This window comes from Strigops habroptila, chromosome 6 (genome assembly GCF_004027225.2).
Source record: "Strigops habroptila isolate Jane chromosome 6, bStrHab1.2.pri, whole genome shotgun sequence".
Classification (NCBI taxonomy): Eukaryota; Metazoa; Chordata; class Aves; order Psittaciformes; family Psittacidae; genus Strigops; species Strigops habroptila.
Window position 1 is genome coordinate 47,422,806 of NC_044282.2, and position 12,193 is coordinate 47,434,998.

Genomic DNA, 12,193 nt, shown 5'->3' on the forward strand with positions numbered 1-12,193 from the left:
GTGAATGGGCTTTTACTACTGAATTCTCATACCCAAAAGGTTAACCAAGTTACAACTAAGTAAGGACTGACAGTAAGTGTGGCCTCCAACATCGAGGCCAGCAGCATCACAAGAGCTGAGCTATTGCCTAATCATACCGCATGTTTTCACAGGAAAGTGGAAAAGACTGAAATGTGTATGAGCTACAGAAAAACATTTTGACAACTGGAAATGCCTGTAATTTTCAACTTTTTAGCCTAGCAATTATTTCATTGTGGATTTAAAAAAATATTTCACGCAAAAGCTTTTATTAACTTTTCCCTCAACATTTCAATTTTTCAGCAGCAGAAATTTTATAAAAAGGGGGAAAAAATTCCCCTGCCACCATCCCTCAATTTATTTTTTCAAACCTTTTTACTTCTTACTTATGCCTTATCTCTCCTTCCTCATTCCCTGCCTCTTGAGACATAAATGCTGATCAGATGGGGTTTCCCTTCCAGACTGAGGAAGCTTTGTAGGGCTTCTCTCATTTCAGAGATCAGCTCCAGTCCCAGCAAAATGCTATGAGCTATAGGAAAAAAAAAAACAACCAACCAACAAATGTTGGCAAGACTGCAAAATAGAGTGTGTCTGTAGGAGGAATATATTCTCAGGCTGGGGAAATACTGAATTTTCACAACATTGAAGCAGATAATCTGGAGGAGGATGGAATTTTTTCCCTAGCACTCCCTAGTACAAATAAACACTGCTGAGAAAACAAACTTGTTTAGGTGAGAGCGGGTTGAATTAAACAGCAGTATCCATTTGTGGTCACCTAAAGCTGCTTCTATGCAGATCACTTATCTTTGTTTACTGCTCTAAATTGCCTAAATGGTGTGAGCAATTCTGGGGATGGGTGTATGCCGTTTATGCCTTTGTTTGGGTTTGCTTGCCCTTGTCATATGGCCAGGGATAAGATGAAAATAAGATTCCTGGCCTGACTTTCAGATCTCCTTTTTCTTCCTTTCCAACGATTGTGAAGGAATACTTAGAGTACATTAGAATTTTTAAATCAGTAAATTATCCCTTCCCTATCTTGGGTATATTCTTGAATTAGCGCATAGTGTCTTATGTGCATGGCTAAAAAGAAGAAATGGAAAAAAGATTGTGAAGGCAGCAGCAATTCGGGCACGTGGCCTTTTCACCACACATTATATTCATGTGAGAAAGCAAACATCTACTTGGCTACCATCAAAAAAATGCCTGAGTAAAATGAAGCTCCAAATCCCTGCTCCATGAGGCCACATGATTTCACATGCTACCTTCAGAGCATGATCAGACCACTAAGCAAAGGTGACTTTATTTCACAGGTATGTGCTGGATTTTCCTTGGGGCAAGGGTGGGATTCCCAGAGCATTCCATGTGTTGGGGATTTGCATCCCACCTTCCAGGTTCCAAAGTCTCTTCTGAGGAAAGCTCATTTGACGAGGTGCTCTAGGTAGGCTGCAGGGATAGGGAAAAATAATTACTACCTTTTTAAACCTCTATAGCAAATGTGAAATGTTTTCCGTGTGCAGACTGACCCAAGAAGTGGGGGCTGTAAGAAAATTACTTACTTATAAGTTTTTCACATGCCAGGAAGAGAAAAGAAGGTATAAATAAATAAACAAACAAATAAGTAAATATCACCACCACAGCAGGGAAAGAAATCCCTGATGCAAGAGTAACCTATAGCTCCAGAATTACATGCTGCAGGATTGTGTGCTGATCTGACTAAGAGAACTCGTTCTGTGTAGATCTACAGATCCATCTGCAAGTGGTGACAGCGATAGTTCTATTTCCCAAGGGTGAGCTAAGGCTAAATACATTCTTCCGTGATAATTGCTACAGTATGAATACATACACCAAGCCCGAGTCAGTGTCCAAGAGGGCATGATCAAAATCCACTGAAATGAGTGGAAGTTTTTCCACTGTCTTTAATGGGCTTTGGATGGGATCTTGAATCTTATAATATAACAATCATCCAAATGGCTTTATATTTAAAATCAGGAAAGCAAGAAGTACTTTTAATGGCACTAAAAGGCCACCAGATGGACAATTTCCAATCATAATCACTGTCCTCAAGTAAAAACTCCATTGTTTAAAAACTAAAAAGTCTTAAGATGAAATGTATCAATAAGCTGAAGAAAATGTGACCCATCCCTTGCTTTCCTCTTCTCATCCTCATTGCACAAAAGCTCTTAAAAATTGGTTTAAGTGTTTTTCTCCTGATTATAAACCCTTTGTCACCACTAAAAATGCATCCTCATGCCAAAAATTAGCTAAAACTGCACTGATAAAATGGGGCTGCAATTCAATTTGCTATACTGAAACAGGTTGTCACAGAGTCTCAGGTGCATCTCAGTCCTGGCCAGATTATTTGATGTCCCCATCCTATATTCGATACCTGGAACAAAGACTTGAGCAGTCCTCAGCATCGCAGAAGAAAAGCTTTCCTCTGTGACGCTTCTGTGTATCTATAGAAATAAGTTCTTTTAAGGATGCATTGTAGAGCTGAGATAAAAAGGAACCATCATGGCTCTGTCCCCTTGTTATTATGGTCTGCTTAGTAGCACCACCACCACATATGCCCCAGTGCACACAAGCTCAAAACAGCACTGGACCTTGCTGAAGCAAAATACACTGACGCTAGTGTGAAGCTGTCTAGGTCCCATAGCATGCTGTAACTTACAGGCTTAATCAAGTTTCGAATAGGGTTAGTGACCTCTTCTTTCTTCAGAAAGGAAGGACAGAAAAATAGATGGTGAGAAAAGGAGGGCAAAAGCCACTGGGGAAACAAGATTCTAAGTCAAAGCAAACCTATGCCTCTACTGCACTATATTTTCATTTTTATTATTATAAAAGCAATCACAACTTTTTATAGCTTCCCCCTTTAAAAACTAGTTCATAAACTGCGGGGGGTCTTAGAAATTTAAGTGCAATTTTTAAAAATGTAGTAGTTAGTTAGAAAATATATGTTTCTAAACTCCCCTTTTAAACTCTACAATCCTGCGTAAGTATTTACAATAAAACTACCATAAAAGCTGTGTGTTGTGGGTGGGGAATAGAAATTAAGAAAGAGATGTTTTTTCTTTACTTAATGGTGTATTAAATACTATTTTCAGTTTAATTTTCTTTGCAGAACATTCAATTTGCCAGGATCATGTCTAGTTCAGAACGGCATTTTTCAACCAAGCTTTTCAACCTTGAACACACATGTTGGTTTTAAAGAGCACAGCACCACGGCTAGGGTGATCCTACTGGTTCTTCTGGATTCTCCTGAACGCTATTGTGTTCTCCCGACAGAGACAACTTGGAAATTCAGACTTGAGTCCAAAGCTTGGGAACATTCTGAAGATAGGGGTTTGCATTCTCTTCATTTCTATTTCTTCTAGATTTAGCTGTCCTTCACCCCTAGGTATTCTAATGTGGAATCATCTATCATGGTTTTTTGGGAACAAACATTGGAAACCCCCTCTCAGTGCTCTATGGATCAATGTACTATGGCCTCTTGGAAGCATGATGGAATAAAGTATGGTAGAAAAAGATGCAGGGTTTTTCTGAGATTTCTATATTTTTGAAACCAGAATATGACTCCTTGCCATAGCCTTGTTGTGTCTTTTTATGAATTTTCTCCTACTGCCACACGTCACTATATATATATATATATATAATGGCTTCAAGGTGAAAGAAGGTAAATTTATACTAGATACTAGGAAAAAAAATCTTCACTATGAGGGTGGTGAGGCGCTGGCACAGGTTGCCCAGAGAAGCAGTGTTCAAGGCCAGTTTGGATGGGGCTTTGAGCAACCTGATCTAGTGGAAAGTCCCTTCCAACCCAAACCATTCTATGATTCTATGATATGGTTACATTTCACACGCTGCTTGCTTTGTAGCATGCTTTGGGATATTAATGGCTGTTTGACTAACAAGGATTTTGAAAGTAGTATGTTTTGAAATTTAATTTAACTTAGAGCTCTGCTAGTGTATAACCTATTATAAAAGCTCACTAGAAGATGGGTAAAAGCAGGTAAAACTGCTCAGTGTTCAAGTCCTTCTCTGGACTTGGTTCTGTCATGATTCAATAATCAGACTGACTACCAGCAGATTACCAAACATTTACCTCAGCAAAGGCTCTCTAGCACCTGCAGAATTACTCCAGCATCATAGTCCCTTCTTTTTTGTGTGAGTTTCTTTAGATATTTAAGATCTACCACTTAAAGACACTTCAAAAAAATTGTGTTTAGGTAAAATACATTTTAAAGACATCATCTAATGACAGTATGTGCTGAAGATAAAGTTGCTGCTGCATATAGGTACTAAACAATCAAACACCTCTTTTTTGTTAAGACCATATACTGGTATCCACATATTGGTACTGACAAGCAGCTGAGAGTTCATAGTGGGAAATGATGGGAGAGGATGCTAAAGGAGCCATTATATAGCCCTTATTGCAACCCCAGAACCCCAGACTACTCTTTACTTCTATGCAGGAACAATGACTGGTGAATACTTCCAGTTATGGATTATGTCCATCATTGATCCCGTCTTCGGTATTTCTCTGGTTGCAGAGCATGGGCCTGTATTTAGGCTCTGGCAATCCTAATTCTTGATGTTAATGAATGGCTGCAGAAGAAAATAAATGTGTGACAGAAACTTGCACATAATGATTCCAAAACTTATCAGCACTTTTGAGGACTTAATTAATTATATGGTGAAAAATGCCCCATGAGCACCACCAACCCTCCACCAAGGCTGTGTAGGATGTAATGAGTACATTTCTTTGCTTCCCTGATTCTGCTGCTTTCTGCATTTTTCTGACAGTTTTACATTCCTGCCTGCCACTGCCCACAAGTGTATTTCTTTGCTGCCCAGTTTTAGTCAGCAGAGGAGCTGTGTGATGCACTGTGCACCCACTGAATATGTGCAGACATGTGCACGTTTACGAGATTAACAGCCTCCAGGATCCCATTGGATCTGAATTCCTAGCAGTGAGTAGCTGTTCCCAGCAGTACTATTTGGAGCCCCTTCATGAATCCCAGCTCCACAAGATGGCTCTCGATTCCTTTAAAAATACCACTGCGCTTCTGGTTTAAACACATCCAAGAGTGATCTCAATCTTCAGGGCTCTACAGATGCACAACACTACAGTGGAACCCAAGATCCCCTTTAGTATGGTCTGTATTTTTCTTTCAGTAAAGCTGGAAACTAGACGAAGTTTGACATTATTGAAGTATTATAATTTGAAGGAATGTTTCATGTTAGCTGCTCAGTAAAGCAAAAAGGAGAAAATAAAAGCATTATACATGCCTGGAATGTGAAATGGGACATTCGGACACCTACTCCCTGCTCTGTTCCTTTTTGGCTGCAAAGATCACCTTCTTTCCTAGAATTCTCCTTCACCTACTCTGTATCTCTGTATGGTCAGGTTAACATAGTCACCAGGTACTGAAGCGTGCAACCTCTGCTAGTATGGACAATGAGATAGCAGCTTGGTGCTCCTCAGGAAAGAGATCCTGCCTTTGAAGGCCGGGACCCACAACGAGGTCTTCACTTGATTCCAGCCAGGATTTCAGCATCCTCAAATCACTTCATTACTGACCACATGTTAGCGTGGCTTCATATCAGATGAGGATGTTGAAGCCAAAGAGTTTTACCTCCTAAAGCAGCTCATCTGAATGTGAGGTCTCCCCTGTGGTCTGTGTCTCCAAACACCCCTGGGTGGGTGATACCACAGACGATTACCAGCTCTCTGTGGCTCAGAGAATCACAGGCAAAACTGGAATGAGACTGTGGCACTGCAGTGTGCCTGTGTGAGACAGGCTGGGCTGCAGCGTATGTGCAAAGCAGAAGCTGATGGTGCAAACCCCACCTTGATGTGTCAGACTGGATGAGTCTGCCCCCCATCCTGGGTGCATTATTGCTGCTTTTGGTAGTCAAAGTTTCAAATGCACGCTGCTCACATCCTAAGAACAGCTTAAGAAAACCTGAGTAAACTTTGGGAAAAGAAGTTTTCTGCTTTCTGTTGTTTTGGATATTTGAGGTAGTATTTTCAGGTTTTCCACAGCAGGTGTAGATATGGATTTAAAAAAAGTAAAGTTTGAGAGCTGAAGCTGTATAATAAACAGTATCACAAGGCAATGCTGGGTGTGTCAAAGCTGTAACGTTAAATTCATTCTTCTTGTTGCTTCCTTCAAAGCTCCACCGGGCTCAGCCGCTCCCTGGTTATCCTCCCCTGCCGATCTTGCTGCAACCCCTACGCTTCACTGCTGTTCTCACCTCCTCCTGCCCCTTCTCCTGCTGGCTCCTTATACAATTGTCTCTTTGCGCCTTCGCCTCCACTGCACATCTGCTTGGCACAGCTTTTCCCTTTGACCCTTCTTAGTGTGGTCTGTTCCCAAGATCGGTTAGAGCAAAGCCATCTGCTTCTTGGTTTCCTAATGTCCCCTTTGTTTTCTGTCTTTAAACATGATTTCTTCCATGGAGAGATGGTGCAAACATGAAATTGTGGGTGCTAATAACTGTGTATAGTTTCTATCAACTCGAATCTGGTAGATCTGCCCTGTGTTCATCTGCACAATCTCTGGAGTAGCTGAGGTTGGTTTTCTGCTCTCTTTGTAGTAGGTGTCTGACAATGGGTAAGGACTCTGGGGAGAATCTCTGCTATGGAAGTTCATATCCTGAAGCCAGCACAATTTCATGAGCAATGTCCCAAAGGATAGGCCAAGGGACATGTCTTTCAGTCCAATATGTAGTTTTTACATTTTCACATGTAGAAAATGTGGCATCAGCAATGGAACTCAGTTCATTAAAAATTCAAATCAATGGAAACAACAGGACATATTATTTATCTAAGCCTCGAATCAATCTGACTACTATGCATAATGATCTTAATTAGAAAAGTGAGCCCAAGCAGGAAGACAGTCTGTCTCCTGGCTTTGAAATTATCATACCCCTATCAGTATGCTTGGGTAACTTGTAATTAGGGACAAAGGTTACCCATAATTTTATATGCTGAAAAACCGGTTCTACACATGTCATTTAAAAAAATATTTAAGAAATAGATATAAGACTTGCTACCCCTATTATGCTTTGATTTTTTGATACTAGATTACTAGTCTGCACTAATTAGCTGATGGTCTTAAGAAATACTGATAGAAGTTTTGCGTTTATACAGAGCCTGATAATAATAAGTAACTAGTAAAATCAGTGTTAGTCTTTGTACAACTTCCCTTTCAAAGTTCAGTAACTTTTCCTATCTCTGTTTCACCTGCATGTAAAATGCACCTCAGAGAAGCAGCATGGGTTGTCCGGAGACTAAGTGCTTGCCTGTTCTAAAACTTCACTGGCATGTTACACCAGTATGCCCAGAACCACACCAATATAGTTACCTGTGCAGTCACCTGCACTTTTCTTCTTTTCTTGCTTATCTTCAACTGCTGCCACCGAATATGAAGTGTTCTGGTTTTGATAAATTGGCAGAATCCTGTGATTACACTTTCTTTCACATTTTTTCACCAGCTGTAATTAGGAAACAGAAGACCTAACTCTGAGGTCCATCCTTATCAAAGCAGTTTCTTCCATGCTTAATTTAAACAAGTTCTTTGATTTAGTTAAACCTGCTGAGCACTGAGCACCCTTGCCTGCTGACAGCATTGAGCCACGCACAAACCCTACTCTCAGTAGCAGCAATGCCTTATCTTCTGAACTGGAACTCAACTCTTTCTGTTTCATCACAGATACAGCTACCCTGATTTTCTTCAAGGTAGTATTTCATCTTAGAAATTCATTAGAAGATCAGACTCTTTCTGTCACACGAAATGGCCCTGCTTTCCCAGAACAACATTTCCACAAACAAAAAATATGGAAATTAAAATCACAGGTAGGATCTGTCTCATCAAAGTATTAGCTACATTTCTGTGAGGTTGACAATCACCTTTTTAACATGTCAGGAATTATATGTGTAATTCTCTTTAATGGGTGTTACAAATGTTCATCCCACACTGAAAAAAGATCACAGTCGGTATGAGTAATAACTTTTTTCTTGAACATAAATAGTTCCCCTCTAGCTCTGTACATATCCTCCAACATCAATGTAACCACAGCTGTCAAGGCAGCCTCACCTCCTTCTACGTATATTTTAGCTTTAATTTTTTTCCCATGCTTTCACTTAGTGGACTTTTTTTTTTTTTTTTTTAAGGGGCCTAAACCTGTTCTCCAATTTTGTGGGCAAATTCACTGCAATAACAGATCTCCGTGTTTAGACATCTTTAAACATTATTATTAGCATGCAAGAAATTAGAGACCTACATCAAGATCTGGAGGTTTGGGTTTTCTAATTGCAAGTGAATTTCAGACGATAGTTTCTCTCATTTAAGGATCATTGTTAAGTCCTCCTTTTGCACAGGCAGTAGCAGTCCGCCTTCCACCAGCTTCGGCACAGGCTCAGCAGTCGCCTGCTATGTGTACCTGGCCAGGGCGACCAAGGGCGAGGATGCAAGAGCTCAGTGCCCAGGCATGGCAATGGGCTGGAGCGGCATGTGTCCCTTCTGGTCCCCAGTGGGGATATGGGATATAGGGATATGTCTTTCTGGGACCCAGCGGGGATGTGTTCCATGTTTCCTCAGAGGTGAAGCACACGTCTCCTCCATAAGCACTCCACCTCCCCTCGAAGCACCCGTGTCTCTCCCGTTAAGTCTGCAATGTCCTCTGAGGTGAAGCGCCTCTGTCCCATCAGAGGCTTAACACCCAATGTCCCCTCAGAGGCGAACCACTCCAAGTGCCCTCAGAGACAAGCACCCATGTGCCCCGGAGCCACGGCGACGGGCGCAGCCACGCAGCCCCCCCCCCCCCCCGCCGCGCCACCTCAGGCAGAGACTCCCCAGCGCCTCTGAGCCGCCCCGCCGAGAGCTCTCGGGGCGGGGAGAGGGGAGACGGGACGGGACCCCGGGGTGCCGGAGCGGGCGGCAGATGGCGGTTCGCCAGCCGGCGGCAGGCCTAACGAACTGAGAGGCCGCGGTGCCCAGCCCCGCGGCGGGCCCGGAACGCAAGTGCCAGGGCTGCCGTTTCCAGGCCGGGCCGCTGCGTCGGCGCTCGGCGCGGCTGCCATGGTGTGGGCACTGGAGCGCCTGCCGGCATGGACGAGGAGGCCACGGTGGGGGTCGGGCGGCTCCGCGGCGCAGGGAACGGTGGGGGCGGCTGGTTTCGCTGGGCCGGAGGCGGTTGGCGGAGCGCGGCGGCTGTAGCCGCGTGGGAGGCGCTTCCCCGCCGGGCGTTCAGCGGCTGCGGGCGGGGGGGGGGGGGAGAGGTCCGGCGGCGCTTGGCGGCTCCGGCGGCAGAGCGGAGGCGCCGCTGGGCGCTGCCTGCCCCGGCCCCGCCTGGCCCTGTCCCGCCCCGCCGCCGGGCACGGCCGGGGCCCGGAGCGGCGGGCGGGGCCCTGCTCGGACCGCTCGGCATGGCGGCGGCAGGGCCGGTGCTTTGCCCGGCCGAGGCTCGGAGAGGGGTCCGGGGAGAGCTGCCCGTACGCAGAAGGCTCGTGTGGGTGCTTCTGAAGTGTCTCCCGGCATGTCTCCTTACCCCTTGTGCAGGCTTTCTTCACTGCTTGTGTTTCCTGACAGTTGCAGAAATGTATTTTCCCTTTCATGTCCCACTCTCTACTTTCTTGCTTCTGCTTCCGTTTCAGATGGTTGGCTTTTTTCAAGCCATGTCATGTGTGTGCTGGGTGTGATTGTTACTCCCGTTGTTCTAACGCTCACATGCGCGAGAGCTGGTGCTTGCCAGCTATAAAATTATTTGTTCACAGTTATTTATGACTGATAGCAAATGCTATGATTACTTGTTATCAACCAGAGCTAACACAAAGGGCATAAATATTCTGTATGAATAATTTCCAAAACTGTGCAGTATCCTAGTAATAACACCATTTGTTTTACTTGAACACATGTGAAACTGTTTGTGTTTTTCCCTTTTAGAGAGATTTTAATGAACGCTGTGCCCAGTGTTCAGAAGTGAACTGGGGTCTCACTGATGGAGGCAGATTTTATTGCAGATCTTGCCACAATGTTACTGAGGTAAAAAACCTAAACTACTGGTCTTGAAAAAGGTTTATTTTGATTGCTTCTGGGTTTTATATTAAGAAAATGTTAGATTTTTCTCCTTGGCATTAGGCGTTGAAAGCAGTATTGCAATTCTTCCTTTTCATGCTTTACTTGACACTTTTTTAAACTAATGTTCCTTGTAATCACAAAATTTAAAATGAGCCATCTTCAGGTGCTGTGTTGCTGTAGCCATAGTGCCAGCATGCTGTCTAGATGCCTTGGATGTGTTGCCTGGGTACTGCTGCACTTCAGTACAGTACCAGGGTAGGCCAACGCTGATGTATGCCCCTGTATGTCCAGGATAGTAATTTTCTATTTTTGCAGTTTCTGAATGAGAAGTTCAGAATGTTCTGTCTCCCTTTACTTTAGGAAATTTGGACAAGTTCCTCCATTATGTTTTATGATGGGGCAATCTATGCTAGTTAGGCCTGGGCTTGGTTTTTTTGCTAAGGTATATTCCTGTTTTGCAGAGAACTAGAGAAGTTGTAAACACTGATTTTATTACTAACACGCGAGTCCAAACAATCTCCAAAGGTTCAAGAAAGCAGGAAAAAACTGGTACGTATGAATTTATCTTTGTATTTTACGTAAGAGTAGCTGCTCAGCCAGGGTTCACCTAGCCCATTACGTCTTTGATGGTGACCAAGAGCAGATAGCTAGGAAAGACTGTAAGAGCGGGAACAAAATACAAACCCCAGATGCCGTCACATCCTTCAGTGGTCACATTTTGGTAACTTCATGAGCCACAGGCGACCTCTGTGAGCCTGATGCTGGATTTTGGGGGTTTTTTTTGATACAACAGAGCTCTATGTTTCTTATTGTCACTTTGATGTGTGGAAGCAAAGATACTCAGCAAAGATAATGGTGGTATGCATTCAGATGTGGTCATCCCTTTGTTCCTTCCTTGTGATGGCTATCACAAAACCAGAAGAGTTGTCTGTCATCATAAGTGAGATGTGACGGTGGTCCAGCTCTGAGAATGTCTGTTAGTCTGGCTTCTGGTACAGGTAACCTGTACACAAACCTACATGGAAGAGATTTCATGCAGTTACAATAGCTAAACCGATATTACATCTTTTATCCAGAGTAATCTCTATACTTTTATTTTAATGATTCAGAAGAATAGTAGTCATTATGTATGATGATATATGCCATAAGGACAAGTTACGGTAAGGCTGTTGCTGGAGCTAGATATGTGTCCTGTGGTGGCTGGGTAGATGTTTTACTGTTGTGGCCACTTTCAGAAAGCAAAAATGCATTACAATGCTAAATGAAGCACGAGGTTATCTTTGTCTCTGATATGCTGATCTATCTTCCCTCTGCTGTGGTGACAGTGGGTTACTACATTCATTCGAAAAGAACAATTGTGTGTAAGTGAAGAGTGAAAAGCAGAACAATCATAACACCTCCACTTGTCTTTATCCTGTATTACTCCTGAAGTCTGAGCTGTGCACCATTTCATTAGCCATCCCCCAAGCTTCTTAAGAAAAATCCTTAGCTTCGCACACTCCTTTCTGTGGGCGCAGTTACATTATGCTGTGGCACCTTATTTTCATGCATTTATAGGAGTCAGCTGTATCTGTGGTTAACAGTTGAAGCCAACATCATTAAAGCAGAGCAGAAGCTTTGGGTAGTTAACTTCTAAGATGGTGAGATGCAAGGCATGATTGGAAGGAAGAATAATGAAAAAGAGGCATGGAAGGAATGAAAAGGAAGTTGAGAAATGCAGAGAAATTTTCTAAAACCAAAAGCCTGTAGAAAAGGAGTTTGTAAATATAGAGAGGTAAGGATGAAAAGTAAATGTAATGCAGTCTAAGGGAACAGTGAATAGATTGGAGCAGGCCTGCCCCTTATGAAACTCATGTTGTGCTAGAAGCTCAGAATATCTGAAAAGGTTTCTTTCATTTAAATGTGTATGATTGGGTGGGAGGGAATGGTGAAGACTGTGGTGATATTGGTTGTATTTTTGCCTGACTCACCACTGTAATGTGTTGCAGCTTTCTGTGCCCAGGGATGAGAAAGAAGTTGTATTTCACTTTAATGGCAGGTTCTCGGTTACTTTAAAACTGGTCACTTAACCACTCTCCACTTGATTTCAA

At 43.1% G+C, this 12,193-nt stretch overlaps 1 protein-coding gene across 3 annotated transcripts in view; it reads left to right on the forward strand.

The window, feature by feature from the left end:
• Nucleotides 1–7,894: 7,894 nt before the first annotated feature.
• TAF1B (TATA-box binding protein associated factor, RNA polymerase I subunit B) overlaps nt 7,895–12,193 on the forward strand; it is a 52,459-nt gene continuing 48,160 nt past the window's right edge. The window contains exons 1-3 of one of the 3 annotated variants that reach the window (XM_030489571.1): nt 7,895–9,151; nt 9,969–10,067; nt 10,565–10,652. In XM_030489571.1, coding sequence (XP_030345431.1) covers nt 9,134–9,151; nt 9,969–10,067; nt 10,565–10,652 — 205 coding nt within the window. In that variant the 5' untranslated portion in view covers nt 7,895–9,133. Of the gene's footprint in view, nt 9,152–9,301; nt 9,535–9,968; nt 10,068–10,564; nt 10,653–12,193 lie in introns of those variants that run through there. The other 2 variants (XM_030489570.1, XM_032920008.1) reach the window with 2 other exon arrangements.